The 20,058-nt window shown below is 42.5% G+C and overlaps 3 protein-coding genes across 6 annotated transcripts; all 3 read right to left on the reverse strand.

Moving 5' to 3' along the window:
- Positions 1-3,438: 3,438 nt before the first annotated feature.
- Positions 3,439-8,404, reverse strand: snx10a (sorting nexin 10a). Of its 2 annotated transcripts, none has more exons than XM_076755068.1 (7): positions 8,006-8,404; positions 5,124-5,171; positions 4,833-4,919; positions 4,630-4,730; positions 4,396-4,494; positions 3,998-4,192; positions 3,439-3,914 (listed from the first exon to the last, which is right to left on the reverse strand). In XM_076755068.1, exons 2-7 carry the CDS (start codon positions 5,154-5,156, stop codon positions 3,779-3,781), a joined length of 651 nt encoding a protein of 216 aa, XP_076611183.1. In that variant the 5' UTR covers positions 5,157-5,171; positions 8,006-8,404; the 3' UTR covers positions 3,439-3,778. The 2 variants fall into 2 exon arrangements, with proteins under 2 accessions (XP_076611183.1, XP_076611182.1); XM_076755067.1 differs by lacking the exon at positions 8,006-8,404 and adding an exon at positions 6,498-6,769.
- A 1,298-nt stretch (positions 8,405-9,702) lies between these two features.
- Positions 9,703-13,058, reverse strand: cbx3a (chromobox homolog 3a (HP1 gamma homolog, Drosophila)). Of its 2 annotated transcripts, none has more exons than XM_076754891.1 (5): positions 12,932-13,058; positions 11,945-12,098; positions 11,595-11,748; positions 10,623-10,717; positions 9,703-10,339 (listed from the first exon to the last, which is right to left on the reverse strand). In XM_076754891.1, exons 2-5 carry the CDS (start codon positions 12,088-12,090, stop codon positions 10,213-10,215), a joined length of 522 nt encoding a protein of 173 aa, XP_076611006.1. In that variant the 5' UTR covers positions 12,091-12,098; positions 12,932-13,058; the 3' UTR covers positions 9,703-10,212. The 2 variants fall into 2 exon arrangements, with proteins under 2 accessions (XP_076611006.1, XP_076611007.1); XM_076754892.1 differs by lacking the exon at positions 12,932-13,058 and adding an exon at positions 12,570-12,834.
- Positions 13,059-13,351: 293 nt separating this feature from the next.
- nfe2l3 (nfe2 like bZIP transcription factor 3) lies at positions 13,352-19,762 on the reverse strand. Of its 2 annotated transcripts, none has more exons than XM_076754889.1 (5): positions 18,856-19,762; positions 16,872-16,952; positions 16,357-16,470; positions 15,704-16,169; positions 13,352-15,586 (listed from the first exon to the last, which is right to left on the reverse strand). In XM_076754889.1, exons 1-5 carry the CDS (start codon positions 19,369-19,371, stop codon positions 14,817-14,819), a joined length of 1,947 nt encoding a protein of 648 aa, XP_076611004.1. In that variant the 5' UTR covers positions 19,372-19,762; the 3' UTR covers positions 13,352-14,816. The 2 variants fall into 2 exon arrangements, with proteins under 2 accessions (XP_076611004.1, XP_076611005.1); XM_076754890.1 differs by having other exon boundaries at positions 13,358-15,586; positions 16,872-16,948; positions 18,852-19,486.
- Between the last annotated feature and the right edge of the window lie 296 nt (positions 19,763-20,058).

The raw sequence follows: 20,058 nt of genomic DNA on the forward strand, positions 1-20,058 counted from the left end.
TTACACATACATACTCACATATGCAGGCCTCAGGACATGCACAAACACGCACACGTGCAGGATCACGCACACACTTGCACGCACAAATTAGCTCGTCCATACCAGCACTAAGTGTACAATACCCTGCTCTGATGAGCAAGCTCCCGTCGACCTTGGAACTCTCTGGAAAGACAATGCAAGGGGAGCCATGCTGCGAAAGAGAGGAGGTGGGAGGGGGGCAGATAAGGTGGAGGGAGGGATGGAGAGAGGGAGACAATAGATGAGAGAAGGAGGGAGGGAGGGAAGGAGAGAGTGAGAGAGTGTAAGTGGTGCTGCTCAGTATAGGGCAGGAGGGCAGTGCTCCCTCCCTCCTCTCCATCTCAGCTCATCTTGAATGCAAATGTGGTTTCTATACGGTTCCTTTGTGCCGCTTCTAACTGCTCCAGAGAGAAGCAATTACAACTGCTCCATTCACTCAGAGAGAGAAAGACACGCATGGATAGAGAAGGGTAATTAATAAAGAGATAGGAGGGATGAAGGAGGAAGAAAAGAGGTGAACGTGTACCTGTGGAGGAGCTTCCAGCAGGATTGGATTATCGATTGGAAAGGCAGCTTTGCTATTGACACACACACACAGAAGCTGAAGCTGAAGCTGACCTGACTCGTAATTTCCAACTCCTCCGCAAAAGGTCAAAGGTGAGAGGTCATTAGCATTACATCAGAAGTGTTATGTGGAGTGTGTGTAATGCAATATTACTCTGTGACACAGTAAATATGCTACATCTGTCTTAAAGTCGTTACTCCCCCGATCACTACTTCAGAGACCTGAACCTGCAGAATATATTGAATCAAAAGAAGTCCATCTAGATATGACATCACCCTCCATCCCTCCCCGTCTTTCCCGGGACAGATAGTTCCAGTGCCAGTGCCATATCCTATTGCAGTCACAGTGGCCGGGCGGCGCTGCAAGGTATGGTGGGAGTTTTTATGACAGTCATTTGGGCTGCTAATATGTCATCTCCATTAGCCGACTTTTAACACTCGCAGATAGATGGCCCTGTGACATTTATCTGCGCACGGGTCGTATTTTAGCTGTTAAATGGCTGCCGATGTGCGGAGTGCGTGCAAAATGAGAGTGTGTGTTTTAGGCGCGCCATAGCTGGGGTTGGGGAGGGAGAGCGAGATGCATTGACTTTTAATGACACTCTATGCAATAGCACTTTAGAGGTAATAATCACAAATACAATGCAAGCCTTCACCTTTGACCCTCAAACCCTCTTGTTCGGTGCGAAAGAGAGAGTAGAGAGGAAGGTTGAGACTTCCAGGCCTCCATCCTTAACAGATAGACAGCTGAGGTACTGTGAGCCAGAGCCCGCAGCATCAGCAAAAAAAAAAAAAAAAACACCCAACTACAAAAGAGAATAAATAATTAACTCTGCAGCCAAGACAGGAAATGAAGGAAGAGTGAGGAGGAAGAGCGATGGAAAGAAACTATGGGTGCAAAAATGAGCGCAGGGGCAGGGTGAGAGTTACGCAGGCTAATTGCTCATATGGATTTTGCCATTGTTGGCTTTTGTAGGGTCAAGGAGGTGAAGCCATTGCCTGTCGTGGCTTCAGGTGAAAGTATAAATGAGCTAATAATTTAGACTCATAAACTAATACTAATATTGACGGCCACCACATATACTGAAAAGCATTAGAAAGATCGCTGCCATAAAGCAGCTGTAAATATGATATACCATCTTGTCACCTTCCCCCTCCCGCACATAAAAACACCATCCACTATGTGCTGCATCCAAAAAAAAAAAAAAAATGAGAATACGCTGTGTGTCATTTTACGTGTTGCCTTACGGGAGCTCAGTCACCTGTCCAGAGGCACTGAAGTTGACTAATGTGACAGAAAATTAACAATTAAAAATTTCACACAGGCCCAGAGCCACTGCAACGTGGTCCGTTCACAACTCAGTGGACACCCTAATTGCTTTGAAATACAATTGGGTTTGGGCTTTGTTTGGTGTTTTGGAGGTATGAAGCGCATCAATGCACACTGGAAATTGAGTTATAAATTACCAAGCTGAAATAGACATGTACCGTGAATACTCAATATCCAAATGCTAGATGTCCTCCCCTGCAAAAAGGCAGATGTGTGCGTGCACATACACACACAAACGCACAAGATGCCGCCGCCTGCCGTTGGATTTCATTTTGTCAGAAAATTGACTTGCTCTGAAGCAAACAATGCATGTGTGTGTCGTGCTGTACGCCTGTCATGGGGCACGTTGATAAGGTCAACTTTAACAGCACACACAAGCACAAACCAGTGGGACTCGGAAAATGACAGTGGATGAGGAAAAAGAGAAAATGTTCATTCATCCACAGCTTTCCCACCAGCCTGTGTGTGTGTGTGTGTGTGTGTGTGTGTGCTCACAGCTGTCAGTGTGTTTTCAGGCACACATACACTGTGTGTGTGTATGTTTGTATCTGGGTCTGTGTTTGCTGTATGAATACAGCTCAGTGGCTGGTGTGTGAAGTCACTGACAGCTTCATTATGGCTTGTGCGCACAGGGAGACAGCACCATCCAGGGGAAGGAGAGAAGAGGACAGAGACACGGGACAGGCCAAGTTTACTGTTGGGCCAGTCTACGTCAATTCAGCGGCTGGGTGGAGGGGGTGGGGGCAGCTGCTGTCTCTTTTAATGAGCCTTTGCTCCTTTCATCAGCTTTCAATTTACAGGGCTGTCCAGTAATCCCACACACACACACACACACACACACACACACAGTTTGAAGCTGTCTTGTTTCTTGCAGGTGATTCCCCAGAGGAGTCTGTAATAGTTAAATTAATTTGCCATCTTCCTTTAATTAGACCATCTCACCTGGGAAGGCAGTGACACCGGGATGAAATGTGACCAGCACTGGACCTCTTCTCATCACTATCACCACACTGAAGATGCTTAACATCGAACATGCACACACACACACTTGGTAAACAGTTTACAGTCCGTGAATACCTGCCTGCAGTAGCAAGACTTCAGCTTGTAGAGAGTAGTGAGGGCTACCACAAAGGGGACACATCCCATACATTTCTGAAATCCAGTGCAGCTTATAATGAATAGGGTAACTAAACTGCACACTAGTCTTGCACCAACAATGCCTTAAAAAGAGAATAATAACTTTAAAACAATCAATTTACTGCAGTATAAATGAAGTATGAATCAACTTTATCCCCCACATTCCACCACTGCACCTACACAGCTCGAGGTATAATATCTACACTCCCTCTACTGGGCTGTTACAACAGTGCATGACTGTTGCACTGAATTCATCAAGAGGGGTTACATGTCAAATTCAATATTATAGGAAATATTAAAAGAATATTACAAGGCAAGTTTTTGATTTTTTTTCCTTCAAAAAGACAATTTATTCATCCATTAATAACTCCTAAAAATATTTTCAAATATTTTTCTAAAAATCCTGTCTGCAATTCAAAGCATCCCTTACTAACCTCAGTACAACATCAGTGCAGATAAAAATATATACATATTTAAGAATTCAATATTTTAAATGTCGGTGTACTGTACATTTATTTTTTTTCTCAAGTACACACTAAAACAAATGATCAGAGTATTGCTTTAAGAGAAAACAAATTAAAATAAATGTCAAAAGGGGAATAATGTAGTAAAGTAAAAACACTTTTTGCTTTTTGGAATTGAAGAAAAGAAAGAGCTCTATGGCGTGTCGCAATGAGGTCGATAAACGGATGACCACCGGATGACAAGGTGCAGTACAGCTGCTGTGTGTCAGGGCGCAGCGAGCGGGGTCTGGGGTTCTGAAAGACAGCTGAACAGCTCTGGGTCTCTGTCAGACTCGAAGAAGTGGAGGGGGCTTCCTCGCAACGGAGTGTCCACACTGAGTCCCAAACCTGACGAAGAACTACTGTGGGAGGAAAAGTGATGGAGGGGTCAAATTCAACATTCAATGTCAAAAAACAACTCTGTCCGTTCTGTCCACACTCATACCTTTCACAGTCAGAGTCGCAGGAGGCCTTGTCCCCTAATGTACTGATGCAACTGCTGCTGGTGCGCTGTATGGCTTCAGCCACTGTGTACCTGGTCTTACCAAGAGCACACTTTGTGATCTTTGTGATGCTGAGGTCTGACTGGAGGAACAGATGGAGTCGACTGTCCGATAACAACAAGGGTACATCGAGGACTCTGGAGGAGAGGGGAAACAATGTCAACCTGTGACCTTAGACATTTAACAGCAGTACAAATAGTGTGGAGCAAGGCAACCTTTAAGTCTAACAGTGCTCTTACTTTAGGCAAATTAATTCTGAACAACCTTTAGGACTATGAAGAGGAGGAGTGTAAAGGGGTACCAGATAGCAATGCTATAATTTGGCTGTGGAGCAACTCACAATTCTAAAAATCTCTGCATGCCTTTCATCCTCTCTGAGACCTGCTCAGTGTTCCTCAGACTGAAGAAGGGGTTCCAGGGCGGCAACTTGGGCAATTCTCTGGACAAAGAACAAAGAAAATGCACTCACAGAAAATTTACTGCATGCTCAGTTCAAGTCAGATACTCTGCAACGGAAAACTGATTGAAGTAAGCTACCAAATGTCAATTAATGATATGAATCTGATGGACATACATGATTAGAGCATTCTGTTCCAGACAATGACGCAGCCAAACAAACTCACTGTAACGCCGCCTTACACAGGAAGTCTTCTTTCGAAAACACATGCTATTGGTCTACAAAGAGGGACATTAAGTCAGTTTATCACATGAAAATCAAGATTGAAATGACCCAAAAAGTTAATCCAGAGCCGTTTCGCCCCCCCAAGTGGCACTTACATGTAAACAGAGCTCATAGTCGACATGTGTGTGCCATAGGTCGTCTTTAACAACCCTTGGATCCCGAACACAAATGCTGATGAACTCCTGCAAAATTCGAAACCAGGGTTAGATTACTTGAAAGGGGGATTGTTAGGATGCATGCATGTGATTCAAAAGGAAACAACAAGATGCATTTTGGCACAATTGCTTTCCACTGGGCCTCAATTTTGGGACATTACAAAAATGTCAAACCAGCTGCACAAATACAAGACAAACAGGGAGTGTGAAGGAGCATGCATGACCACTTACAGTTTTTAGGAGGTTGTCGAGCATACTGTCCATAGTGGGTACAAAAACCTGCCAGAGAGATAGACAAAGAATCCATTGCACTGAAAGAGATCGCTTTGTTCCAAGGTCTTATTTTAGCACAAAAACACCATTGATATAAATTACAAAGTAAATGAGCAGTAAAAAAAAAAAAAACAAAAAACAGGTCAACTGTTATGTTACATAAACAGTTAATTACTAAATACAGTAATAACCAGTCTGGCAGCCAAAGTCCATTGTTTCTATGCCAGATCTGTTCTGTTCTCAGGCCTGGCTGGCGATAAGTACTTTAAGGACTCAAAATTGCAAACATTTGGAGCTGATGTAGCAATAAAGGGGCACAAGGGGCAAAGATTTAGCTTGAGAAATCTTGACTATAAACACCATAATATGGATTCATGTTAAAATGTGACATGAAGCTTTTCCTGAAGATTCTACAGCAGTGGTTCCTCACATGACAGGTAAAGGCATCAACAACATGCTGGATCATCTGGCCCTTGACACCTCAGTGAGACATGTGCCACTTACAAACACTGGGTCCAAGCAGAGCCAATCAATAAATGCAAACAATGTTTGGAAACAAAGGTAACCTGAGGTTACCTCAAAGAGGGACTCTGAAGCAAAGACTGATGTCATTGGACATACACACTTATCATATAAGATATCTGACTATGTTCTGGTTCATGACATTATTGTTTATGGTAGGAGCGCTGTAGAATCAGTCACCAGATCCTAAGCTTAAGGGGGAAAAAATGCTGCTGTTTCAGGAAAAGTCAATAAATTACACACAATTTCATCTGGTCAAATGGGGTCAGGATGCTGCTGCAAGTGAAATCTCAATGAATGCAGCAACTTCCTCTTCTTTTCCAGCCACGACGTGCTGCATAATGCAATCACATTCATTTAGGCTGCAATTATGCACAGTTTGTGCACTATAATCACTGATTTGCAACCAAAAACATATGTTATCTCCTTGCACTGATCCAGGATCATATGAGCAGGCTGAAACAAGGCACTAACATCTGCAGAACCCTGGCAGGTTATGCAGGCTAATATCCTGATCAGGCCATCTAAATACAAATTGACCTGCTCACAAGTTTTAGACAACTTTAAGTTCTAAAAGTACTCCAGTTGAACTAATCAATGACAGCTATTTCATGCATAAATGATAAGTACTCTCATTATAAAATAGTTAACCTAACTGTTAGAGCAAGAACACTGCTGCAGACATACTGACAATAAAATGAAGGTAGTGAAGCTCTTAAGTTTCTGCTTCCTTTGGGAGAAAAACTACAATGAAAATCTGCATCAAAACATCCAGAACTCGGTTGAATTTTAATGCCAAGGTGACCCTACCTTTCCCTTCTTTACTTTCCGAGCAGTAATCCGGTGTTTGTGAACAACAACAGGCGCAGCTCTGTGGTGCGGCTTGAGGCTCGGCCCCACCTAGACTGAACTACAGCTAATACTGACTGTGAACTCCTCAGTGGGACCTCAGCCTCAGTGCTTGTTCTTCCTAAAATACACACGCAATAAAAAGCCCTAAAAAATAAGGTTAAGTTAGTGTAGCCACACGGAGAGACGATGAGATCCCTGCTGAGAGAAATGAGTTAGCCGTGTACTCAGCGCGCACCTGCCCCTAATTCACCGGGTGGGGAGGGATCAGTTTAAATGGTATCACCTGGTGGGAGGAGGAGAGCCAGTGGTGATGTAGTGGAAAGTAGCAGGATGGGCGAACGCTAACCGATTGATTCACCATCAATATTGCTGATAATTATCACAAATATTGACGTTTTGCAAGATTTCTCTCTTTACATGGCCAATTAGGAGCCATAGCCAGACCTATGAATCAAAATGTTAAAAAGCAAATGTCTCAACTGTTTTGTTCACCCTCATAAACTTTGAACACAAATTGAATGTGTGAATATGCGGTGAAAACGACCATCAGTGTCCTTTATTAATTAATAAAAATCATATAGTCAATATCCAATTTAAACGTTTCCCTCAGGGCTGTTGCTCTGGAGGACTCTGAGTAGCCCACATCCTTTTTATGGGAGAGTTTTAGGACCCTGGGGAGAGTTTCCATTCAAATACACAGTAAGTTCACAGAGTTTAAAAATACCAGGATGAATATTTTGCTGTCTGATTCCAATATTCTTTTATTGACTCAATATATTCACATGTAAGACTGTCAAACAGACTTGTATGTCTTCTTCCAGTTCAGTTCTCCGTGGAGTGACGCCCACAATAATGACGTTCACATGCAACAACAACTCTTTGCTCCCCATGACCAACAAGTGTGCAATGCATACAACTACATAAAAAGAACAAAGCCACCGACCACCCTGCCTCAGAGTTTGAATGATACTGTGATTCTTTCCAGATGGAGTTTAGAAAAGCGTGGGGAGTTTTCAGGAGAGTCACATTTCACAGGGTGCAGTCTGTTGCTGAGGTAGTTTGTTGACACTGGATGAGTGAAGCTAGCATTTGCCATAGAGAAAAAGAGCACAGCACAGCACAGCACAGCACAGCACAGCACAGCGGTAATCTAAAGCCTGTCACCACTGCATTGTGGTTCATTTAAACCAACATCCACAACTTTTACTGTTTCACTCTCAATTCCACATTCTCTGAAGTTATCAAAGCATCAGATATAACATGTATATTGGTCAGTTTCTGCTATTAATCACTTTTACTTTTCACCAAGTCTGAGACCAGCAGTGTTTCTCTCCTGACAAACAATAATCCCTGTTCCTGTTTCTAATTCCAGGCCACAGTGTTGCCACAGTGGAAAGAATAATAACACCATTTGTGCACATATTGTCTGCAATTACAGTTTAAGAACAAAATCAAAGGGTTCTTACCAAAGTCCTCAGAAGTCTTTTCCAAAATGCTTTCCAGTCCAGGAATGGAGGTAAACTCAACACCGGCACGTAACTTTAAATAAATACTCCTCTACTTCGAGGTATTAAAGGGAGGCTAAAGTCTGCTAATTTGCATACAAAGGTCTCTATCTTTGGTCATATCAGCCGTCTTTTCAGTGGCTGCTATTCACTTTCGAAGGGTTTTGATGAGCTAGAGGACGACAGCTTTCTTTTGGCTTGAAGTCTCTTTTTAATCTAATTGTCTGATTATGATGCATGTGTGCAATTCAAAAAGAATGTTGGAAAAAAAAATGCTGACTTAGGAAACTGCACCATGAGCTGGACTATAGACAAGCATCATGTGCTACATAGAAAAAAGCCACAGATAACATCTCGGTAATACACCACCATTCGTCAGCTTTTCAGCTTTGTGGCCATTACTCAGCAACATGACGTCACATGAAACATGACAACATTACCATGTCAGAGCAGTCCTTGATCATGGGTTGACTCTATTTTCCTTGCAGAGATATCACGCAGTCGTCTTGAAGACTATGCTGCACTGATTAAAGGTTCATCTTAATCAAGACATTCAGGGCATCCCATGAAATGTGGGAATAAATGCTAAGAAAAAAGATGCATTTTAAAACGAACATGTGCTCTCATGTGCCAGCTCATAATTGTTTCCTGGTAGGATTCATTTTTAGTAGGCCTTTATTGGTGGAAACATTTATAATAGCTATGGCTTTGGTAGAGGCCCAAACCCTTGCCTTAGAAACGTCATCAACACTAATACCCAAGGGTCCAAAGTCCCTCTCCCGTGCCCTAATGCCAGTCATGAGACCGTTCTGCTCACTGCTGCAGAGGCAGCCATGCCATCCGGCAGCGTGGCCGGAGAGAGAGCCACCACTGCTCAGCTGTTTGTGTGAGGTTCTACCTCTAAGTACTGAGTTATAGAGTTTCACCCTTGACTGGCAAGGGTGGAGATGAGTTCCTCAGCTAGAAGTCGCACGTCCTGCTTTTAAAAACATTGAAGTTAAAAGCAAAGGTAACAAAGGTTTGACTACACTTTTGGGTAATGTTGGGTCACTTAAACTACAGCAATGCATCATAATTACTGAGCTTCTCATTTTCTTTATGTGCAAATGACCTGTTAATTAAAGATTAAATGCTATGGTGTGAAAGTATTAAAGGCTGATGCCTCAAAACAGTGCAGAAGTGCTGTGCAGGAGTTAGAACACGTCTCACATGTGCAGATTGGCCTGATTCGGGCGAGCTAAAATTGTGTTCCCTTATGTGCTGATGTAGGTTATCTATAGTATTCATACTGTGCCTGGGCCATTGATTTCCCACCACGATTACTTGATGATTTGGCTCCTCCATACTGAAGCAGTATTCTGTCTATCACATGCACGAAATGACAACAAAAGGAAAACATTCTTCTGTTGGAGATCAAACACTAGTCCGTAGCAGCCAGCAGAAAAGAAGCTGTCACAACTGGTCAAAAGCTTGGGAATTTTGACATCAGATTAGGCTTCTTTGTGCTTGTCACCATTGTTTTAAATTTGGATGTAGACATGTACACTTGCACCAAAACTAAATCAAGTTGCAAAAATCTAGATGAATACTATATAATAAGTTAAGTCAGTTGACAATTCTAATTTCACTGGAAACATAAAAACTAAACAGTGGAATTTGGTCACATAAAACCTTTATTAGAACTTCAAATAATATTTACAGGCCAAGTATACAAAATGAACTTTTAGAACAAAACATCAGCACTAGTGTGAGGAGAAAAAAAAAAAAAAAAAAAAAATCACATGAGAGCGAGATGGTAATTGGTGGTCGACAGCTTCATGGATCAAAGGAGCCATTCAGAATTTATAAAATTTGACCAGGAATGAATATGGGTGGTGCTGAGGTCTATATCAAAGAGTATGGTTTCTAAACTGCCATCACATAAATCAGAACGTGATCATGGAAGCCTTCATCGTATGTCACAACACCATCACCTGCCCTCTTCCATCTGTTCTTTTAATAATATGTACAACAACATAGCTCTCCTTGACTGCTGCACAATGAGAGGGTAGAAACGTCCCCAAAAATAACTAACAAAGCTAAAACTAGAGGGGAAGCCAAGGAGAAAATTCAGTCCTGAGGAAAAGGGCATAGGCCGTGCAAGGGACTGCAGGGACCAGAAGAGAGTACTACTGAGCTTCATCCTCCGGACAGGAATGCCATGTCAATCTCTCCTCGTAGAAGGAAATGACCACCTGAGGGCACCGAGTGTTGGCTTCACGGGCAGGGACCAAATCTGCTTCATCTGAGTCTTTCCTAAAGAAACAAAAGCAAAGAGGGAGAAATAGTTCAAAGCCACTGTGGACCCTTGTCTACTATAAATCCATTCGTTTTCACTTCAGCTTAGAGGCTACTTCATCGAGAAGGAAATTGTGACACAGCATGACTTTCCTCTGAGGGATACAACAAAGCCAGAGTATCACAAGTAATAATGGATTTACTAGTGGGAACATTAAATGTTTCAAGTGCAAAAAATTCAAAAGGGATGACAGTTTCTGCTGTTTGCACATAAAGAGGAGTTTTTCCTTTCTTTACTCACCATTTCATCAAGAACATCAACTCCCCGCTACTGTCTGTTGCACCAATGATCCGTTCTGGGTCGAGGTTCCTAGCAAAGCCACGTGGTTTCTCAGCCTGTAAGTGGTGACAAGATAACATGTGAGCTTGTGCAAGAAACTGCAAGTTTTTTTTTTTCCCCTCCCAAGATGGTATAGAGTAACATTAAGTCTGAGACCCTAATGACTGATCCAAGGCTCACTAGAGGACAGGTTCAACTGTTGCGGCGTTTCAATAACAGCTCTTATTTGGATATATCTTAAATACATCTGTGACAACTGTACTTGAACAATTTTTAGGAGGCCTAAACTGCGAGGTAACTTTCATGCGACATTTTACCATTTACATTTGAGAAATTAAGAAATAATCCTCATTTGAAGGATTTCTACTGCAAAATCCAATTGATGTCATCTCTGAAGTAAAATACTTAATGGAGACACTATTATGCCATTTTTGCATCAAAATTAGTGCATACATGCAGTTTTTTTTTCTTTTTTTAAACAGACAATTGACTCCTTTACAAATGATGGCAGACACCTTTGCCTTTGTTATTTCCCCTAGTGGGTCACATTCAATGTCATAAACACACCAGAATGCAATACAGAGTAACAAAATGAATGTGGTGACTCTTTCATTTCATTTATAATGATGAGATGGAAACAGACTGTGAAGAGTGATATCATACAATTCTGTCTGATATCAGGCAATATATATGCACCAACATCTGGAACTTCAACATGTGCCATAATGGAGCATCAAAAGGGGCAAAAAAAAATTGCATGTCAGAGCTGGAGCTGATAAATACCTCTGACTACTGCAGAGTCATCTGACCCAGGCATGGATGCCAATCATACTTTCACATTTAAAACAAAAGCCAGATGTTAGTAAGTGTTGGTGGATTTTTCTTCTTTTTTTTTTTTCTTGCCCAGTGTGAAAGGGGTATTTGTGAACTCACATCCTTCTTCTTGGCTTCCGTCTCTGGCTCATCTGTTGATGCCTTCCTCTTGACGGCAGCAGGCTTCTCCTTCACGTTCTTCTGTGCTTCCAAAAACCCTGAAATCAGCTCTGGACAATCCAAGTTCTCCTCTGGCTCCCAGGTATTGTCAGCACTAAATGAGCAGGAAGAGGGTGATCATTTGCATCTCAGAACATCCCTTAACAGATTTCCACTACTACAGATACAAATAACACAGTTAATGTAAAAAGTGGCTTGTATTCATGCAATCAGTGACTAAGGACAAAAGCATAGCACAACCCCATACCAGGGAAGCACTTCCAGCTCAGCAGGTGTCCCAGGCAACTCACTCTGTAAATCCTTTCCACTTCAGGAAGAATTCTACTTTCCCATTGACAACACGTTGATCCAGTACTTTTTCTACAACAAATTCCTCCGGTTCCTCCTGTGTCTCCTGTGAATCCTTCTTAGTCTTGGTATTCTGCTTCTTGCCCATGTTGTGCACTAAAAACAAAAGGGAATGTGAGAACTTCACTGTTTCAATTGTTTCCTAATTCACATGAACATGCGTTAAACTTCTGTCCTCATCCACATTACGGTGAAGGACAGAAGTTTAACAGAGGACAAACACCGTTCAAACTAGCGCAGATTAGGGGACCATATACAAACTCGCTGATGACTGATGGCATGCTAATTAAGTACCCGATAAGGTACACGAACATGGCAGCGCGTACAATCAAATACTAACATACTGTGATGCTAAGTTGCGAACCAAGTTAGCGACGCTTGATATAAAATAATATCCAAAGTTAGCGAAGTCAGAGATGGCGTTATGTAGGTTAGGTTAGCCAACATGCTAACTGTACTGCTAGCTTATATTACTTCAGGCCTGGGCGGTAACTGTTCACGTTAGACACATGTCTCTTGTCTTTACAGCGTAAAGAATCAACCTTAAACATAAGTTGTTGATCTTACTTTAGCATGAGCAAATTACGGTTAGAGCCAGGCTCGTTACGATAAAAACACGAAATGCTGAAGACACATACACTTTAGCTAGCTAACGGTAATACAATCAAAACATTGCAGTATACAGTAAGATGCGTTAGCATGACGTTTTCAAGACATTAACAGGCTTAAAGTTGCATATATCTAACAAAAACTGCTGGAGCAACTTAAAACGTTGTAACTCGCGCTTTCTACATGAACTGCGTCCCTCCCTCAAAGCTCCAACTTGTGAAACAAAGCCAAGTTACCGTTAGCTTCCTTGGGTCAAGAAGAAGCACTTACGGTGGTTTTGAATGGTGCAAAGTTTAAATGCGTTAATTCTGCATACGCACCCGAAAAAACGACTGGAATTGCTCGGCTGACGACTCTTTACCACGCGGTCGATCTTCCTTTTATGCCTTTTCTGCAGCACTAAAGGGCAGGCGCCAAAAGCCGTAGGTCTTCTACGGGAGCCTGGAAGGAAAACGCGCTTCGCTCTTAGTGGCTCTGCGCCTCGTGGCCACGGAATTCGCCAGTAGTCTTTCAAAACTGCAGTACAGGATACCTGATCAAGGCCGCAAGGTGCTCAGTATATTCCCTGTGAGAGTAGTTTGAAATTAAGGTCACTCTGCCGCCAAAGAGTATCATTCAGCTTGAAGATAAACTGTCATATGATGGTTTTATGCTTGTTATTCAAACAGGTAACTAGCCAAATGCTCCGAAAACAGTGGCACAAGAATGGGAGTCTTTTATCGTTTATCATTTTTTTTTTTAATCAGAAAAAAAAATCCAGCTCTGCAAGAGCATTTCATAGTCCCTTAGCAAAATCATACTATCAACATTCAACAATCACCATGCAATCCAAAACATTTGCAACAAAGAAAAACAGTTTGAAGTTTATACAAACAGCAAAGTAAATTCATGGTCAAACCAGAAAATTAAATACAAATTTGTGAAGGACTGGGACAAAAGAAAAAAAAGTAATGAGTCACACCATTAAATACTTTATGCACCTTTCTCCATATAAAACACTCACTCACCTGACTGTATGAAGTGGTGTGCACATGACCATGATGGCAACTCAGATAATCTTACATACCCAGTTCAACATTCAAGCCTATTAAATAGTTGGTGATTGTAATTTTTTCCCCCCTAAATTTGATGGTTAAGGTCCATTTTGGACCATATTAACAATGAAGAATTTGTGGTTAATGAGTGCACTTAAATTCCCCTAAAAAAGGTTTTTTCTTTATGTAGCCAAAATATATAACATAAAATAAGACGTGAGGTAGAATATATTCTTGCCAAAACTCTTAAGCAATCGAAAGGGTTAAGCAAAATTGTGCTTGAAACTAATTACTCAATATTAATTTAAAACACAAAAGGGAAGCCTCTTAAAATCGTTTTTGTGGAGATAATGTGCCACTGGGGATCATGTACACACACAATATCCAAAACACTGATCTAATGCAAATTAAGGCCTTGTCAGTTTAATCATTGGTATATTGTATGTCATCAAGACATACAGGGAAAACAACAAAATATTTTTTTTTTACATTGCAGTTCAAATTTCTTCTGCACAGTCCATGCCCTCAAATATTTGAAACAAATTTGTAAACTTTAGGTCATGTTCAATTATTCTTTCCACTTTGAGATAAACTTATCATGAACAAAAGATACTGCCCATGGCGGTCTCATGATGCACTTAAGCATTTCAAAAACCTCAGAAACTTTAATAAATACAATGTTTAACCTCCTTATACTGTGTAGTTATACACTGAGAGACAAGATTAGATGGAAACAAACAGAATCTTCCTCCTAGATCTCTAACCAGTAATTGTCACAATGCTGACTTTAAGACATGTCTGGTTGTCTACGCTTGTCTGTAAAAACCTTAAGACTCAATGACTTAAATGTTAACAGGCACAAAGACAGACTGCCAGCATTGCCCACAGTTTAGCTGTTGCCTTAAACTGCCCTGACTGCTTTGTCCACCTTCTATAGGCAAATGTCCAGTGTGTAAGCTACATTTTTCCCATGAGAGATTTTATTTACAGAGATTTTTTTTTTCTTTTTAATGTTCTGAGTTTCTTTTCTTTTTGCAGCTTTTGTCGATTTAGGGTCCCAATCCACACACACTTTTACAAAAAAGAGGAGATCCCAAAACCAGAGTCAAGCAAGTAAGTTCAGAAATATCCCAAAAACCTAAAAGCTCAAGTCTCAAGTAGCAATACTGCGTCATTGCTTTTTCTCCTTCTTTCTCTTGTCTGTTTTGTTGCCGGTTGATGTGGAGACAGCAGGCCGTCTTACAGGCTGAACGACAACCCTCCCGTTAGCCCCGCACTGCAGGGTAAATCTTTGTGGGTCCAGGGGCTGTCCTGAATCATCCCTCAGCCGGGCCAGAACGTCTCTGGTCAGCTGCTTTATCTGCTGGCCCACAGCACCCATTGTCTTGGCTGTGAGCTGTTTCTCCCTCAGTAGCCTGTCTCTCTGAGCGTGCAACCTTTCCACCTCCTCCTGGAGCCCTGTGATGGCGTCTAGTTTGCGTTTCCTGCAGTTTTGTGCTGCCAGTTTGTTCTTCCCCCGCCTGCGGATGTCCCTCAGGAGGGTCACCTGTTCAGGGGAGAAGCCGTGACCGTCAAGGACCTCCAGGAACTCCTCCACAGGCATGTTGACAATCTGCAGGACAGAGAAAGGGATGCACATGGCACGGGCGCGCAGCTCATCACGACTCAACTCCCTCTCGTCCAACGTTGCCCCATCATCATCGCTGAGAGGCTCCTCTTTGATACCTTTGTGGGGAAGTGCTAGTGATGGCTGGTCGAAGAAAGCAGGAGATGAGTAGCTGTGGTCATGCCACACACTCTCACTGAGATCAATGGGTGACCACGTTGTTGTGTAGTCCACGGTGCCTTTTGAGGGGAGTGAATCCACCTCACTGCTGTAGCCTGTAGCTCCACATTCATCCTCACAATATGAACTGGATGATGATGACATCTCAGATGAGCCTGGATGAGCAAGTGGTTAATTATTTTATTAATATGTATAACAAACAATTTCTTGGTTTCACAAGCCATGGCAATAAAACACTTAATCTACACATATTTGTAGAGATTTGAACCAACCTGGTGAGACTGGACCTCCAGAGCTGCTCTCCAAGGAGAGGCCGGAATCAGAGTCCAAGTCCTCAAGGACCTGTGGGTCTATGCCCCCCAAGCAGCCCATCAGCTGGGTGTCTATTGTGTCCAGGCCTTCTAAACCTAGCTGATTAATCTGGTCAAACACTGCCTCATCCAGACAGCCACCCAGTGCACTATGTTGTGACACATTTCCAGTTAAATTACATACTGAGGCAAAGGGGAGAGCAGCCAGGCCCAATGCCATTCCCGGTGACACATCTGAGTGTGAAGAGCCTGTGGATTCCAGTCGGAAGACGGTTCTTTGCTGTTGGGTGACCGGCCTGGACTCAACACTTTCAGACGTCATACCAAACACTCCACCACTGGTAACCATAGCATCATGCAAGCTGACATCCTGGCTGATAGCGGTGGTGATGTCTGACAGGCGCTCAGTAACAATGGAGTCCAAGTCCTACACATGAGACATATGATTCAACTGAATTTTAGTCTTTGCAATTTTGAAAATTCACCACAACATGTATGATAACACACTGATGGTTAAGCTTATCCTGAGTTACTGTTAGCAAATTGACATTGAGCCTTTGTGCAAAATGAATTTTCAGGCGTCTGAGTGTAATGAACATGAGCAGACAACTTACATCAAGGTCAGTAACAGACAGAGAGAGTAAATTGTTCCAGTGCTGGTCAATATCAATGGCAGGAGGAGGGTGGTGTGCTGGATCAGAGAGAGCAGTGATGCCTTCAAGCAGACTCTGAAAAGGGGGAAACAAATATGCATAGAATAAAGCATTAACAGACAAAGTGGTATGTTTTGTTGCCAAAGTTAGAGTGTGTCTCCAACGTGAATGAAAGCGTTTGTTTCTCAGTTAGACATTCAGTAATTATTGTGGTTCAACATCCCTAATTTTACACAGTGTTACCAAAACAGCACTGTCATCAGAATGGTGCAGTTTGAGCAATGAGGTCATGTGAGAAAGCGATTTTCTGGTCAAAAATAGGTACAACAGAATATTCCGCACTGGTGCGTAAATTTTATTCAAATTTGATACGGCTTAAAAGAAAACCAGTACAGCAACTTTTCAGACAACAGGAAGTTTTTAAACACTGATAGTAAACAGCATAAAGCGACAAATGAAGGCAAATTGTGACAAACCTCTTGCTCCAGCGTGGAACTGTGAGCCAGCTGAGTGAGTGGGGCAGGGTCTTCCTCCGCTTTAACTTTAGCATCATCTTCCTGCTCGAGCAAAGAGAGGCAGATGGAGGGAAAGGGAAGACAGGATTGGGGAACAGGAGAGTCAGAGGATTCAGGATAGAAGAGAAGGAAAAAAAGAAAAACAGTCAATTTGTCAGCTGCCATCCAATGACCTTAAAGACTGACATTTCTGGTTTGGTGATCCCATTCCGGCCACCACAGAGGATTGGACATCTTACATAATGATTACAGCTCTGTTTTGACCGAGACAATGTTTGTTATAATGAGTTGTTGTAACTCTGGATGAAACAGACACCTGCTGAAACGAATACATTTAAGCCCATCTTCTTCCATACCCCTGCCAACTGTGGTCAGGGCCTTTTGTGACGCATTGAAAATGTGGTACCTGGTGTTTTTGTGTATGAAAGTGGCGTTTAGGATCTGCTGATATACTAACCGTCAGGCTAATTACTCTCAGAGATGACCTAATCCTTTAAGATGTTGTAAGATGCCCCTGATGCAGCAAGTATAGCATTTCATGTAAGTCACCAGCTGTCTGCCACAGACACAATATTGTTGATATTTCGACACAAATACTAAAAATGATTTTCCATACTCAAGTGATCGGGGGGGTGTTCCAAAATGGGAATGACTGCTGAATCAGTTTTTACATTAATGCTAGAGGCGGCAAACTGTTCTCTACACCAACAGAGCTCTGCCCTAGCTCTGTCTGAGCTTGTCGACTCCTACTGGAGTAGCTTTTCCAGCTCTAAATGGCCCATTGCATAGTCACTGATCCACACTTTCACAGCTGTAGTCCTCTACTTTGGAACATTGTGTTTCCACAAACCACAACATGTTGGCCTACAAGCAGTTCAGCTTTTACTTATTTTACAAAAGAGAGGGTAAAAAACAACATTATCCATGCGAGCAAGAACCTTGGGAGGAGGCAGTTTACAAACACGAACCGCTGCTTTTGTGTAAGCAAACAGGGTGTGGGTTTAAGCCTCAATTCTCCACCTCTCAAGGCCCACAGCTGGCGGTTGAGTCTGAAGAAAGGGGATATAGTTACACAAATGGCGACATCAACTACCCTCAGGACATAACATCCACCAAGCAGCTGTTTCTTCCCTGAGCTGGAAAGACTCTGGCAGAATTAAACATAAAGGCTGGTGTATGATTATAGCCTTTGAAACATAATGGCAGACACATATTACAGACAACAGTTTGAAACAACACGTGTTTTCAAATCAATGGTTTTTAACAACAATTGAGCCTCTTGACAACAGTAGTTTGTAGCTGCATGTTTAAGCAATACACTGGTCTTATTGGGGTCTTATTTTTGAGGTAAATTCTATTGTCCTGACTATTCAGAGAAGTCTTAGTGTCTCAAGTTCACAAGTAGTGTCACAGTGAGGGGTGACAGGTGCACCAGACAGCTAGCTGAATACTTGTGATGCTGTACATCTAACTAGACTGTCTCATTTACTGGTTATATGGACAAGTGACTTGTTTAGCCAGATTAGTTAGGTGTGGTTTAACCTGAGCTACCACAAACATTATGATTTTTAAGTCCCCTAATATAGCTAGGCTACAATTTAATCACTGAATTGCAGTTTGAGATTCAGGAGAGGGAGAGCCACACAAACTGAAAGTGAATGAAAATGTCAGGTTTTGCCAACAGGTTATCACAGTATGTTATCTTGTTTACAGGTGCACCAGGATGTGTTTCAACATAAAAGGTTACTGGGTGGACCATCGTTGTATAACATGGATTAGTGCTGCTCGTTAGCTGGTGAAAGCATTAGCTTTTCTGTTGAGCACTGAGGAAGTTTTAACTCTCGTTCATCACCTCAGTTAGCTGGCCAGCCAGTCATCTTGGTCATATAGCTTAGCGATCAGTAAAGTCTGTTTAACTTGACATCTCACACACACGCACACTTGCCTCTGTGAGAAACCCGCAGGCTCCAGCGTTACAAGGCCCTCGTCCGAGTTCAGGGGTTGTTTGGCACAGCTCATGGCCACTGTCAGGCAGGTGTTCACTGTCATCCCTGGCTCCGTCCCTGGGGTTCTCTAACCCTGAATTAGTGTCAGTGTTGTTGCTGGTTGAAGGCCCACAGTCAGCCTTGTCAGTGGCAGACACTTGGTGCACCAGCCATGCGCTCAACTGTGTGTGGAACCGCGGGGAACCGAGGGTCCTCACCTCGTCTAGTAGCCGGCGACTTGCAAAGAAATGGTCCAACTCGGGACATTTTGGGTGCACACTGTATCCGTCAAGAGTGTCTCTCAAATTATGAAAGGGTGTCTGGGTGTAGGCTGAGCTAGGACCCAAGTTAATCTCTATCAGAGGCGTATAGTAGCCGCTTAAGTAGCTGTCGATATCCACACGAACTCCAATCAAACTGAGTAAGATTGTTAACTGAATCAGGCCTTCTGTGAAATATTTTTTCGCGATTAGCATTTTCTAAATACTTTCAAAGCTGCAGATTATTGTGAAATCCTGACCCAACAGTTCCTCTTTCCCGAATGGACAAAGGGAAAAGCTAACAAAAGAGCACGCCTTCCCCTGTCAGACAAAGAGGTCCGCCTGTACCGGCGAAATCGTTAGATAGCTATGCTAGCTGTTAGCAGTTAGCTATCAGCTTTAATTGCCGGTTAACGGGAACCTCTCTGCGCAAACATAGCGAACCCGTTATTCTTCTGTCCCTTGTAGCGGAGAAATCATTCGTCTGCGAGACCTGGCTATCAAAACCTTCGTCACGTTTTAGTAAAACAGAAAATGAAACATCTGAAAGGCTACACGCTGTCACCTCAGGGTCCTGCTACTGGGGAAACTTCGTTGGAAAATTTGCATAACTCATGCAGATTGGACGAAAGCGTTCACCGCACCAGAATATGATTGGACAATAGGAATGCCTGTTATAACTTTGACCAATGAGCGAATGTGACGGTTGTTACCATCACCAGCCTCCACCCGATTTATAAGTACACCTATTATTTATAGAAATATTAGCAGAAACCAAATAGATACCGCTTCAGAAATCAAATGTTGCTCTTTGTAGTACTGATTCTCAACGTTCAAACGTTCATTTATTCAAAAGGGATTTCTCGAGAGCGTGATTATGCTGCAGTTCCGGGAGTTTGTGCT

Source organism: Chaetodon auriga, chromosome 17 (assembly GCF_051107435.1).
Source record: "Chaetodon auriga isolate fChaAug3 chromosome 17, fChaAug3.hap1, whole genome shotgun sequence".
NCBI classification, from domain to species: Eukaryota; Metazoa; Chordata; class Actinopteri; order Chaetodontiformes; family Chaetodontidae; genus Chaetodon; species Chaetodon auriga.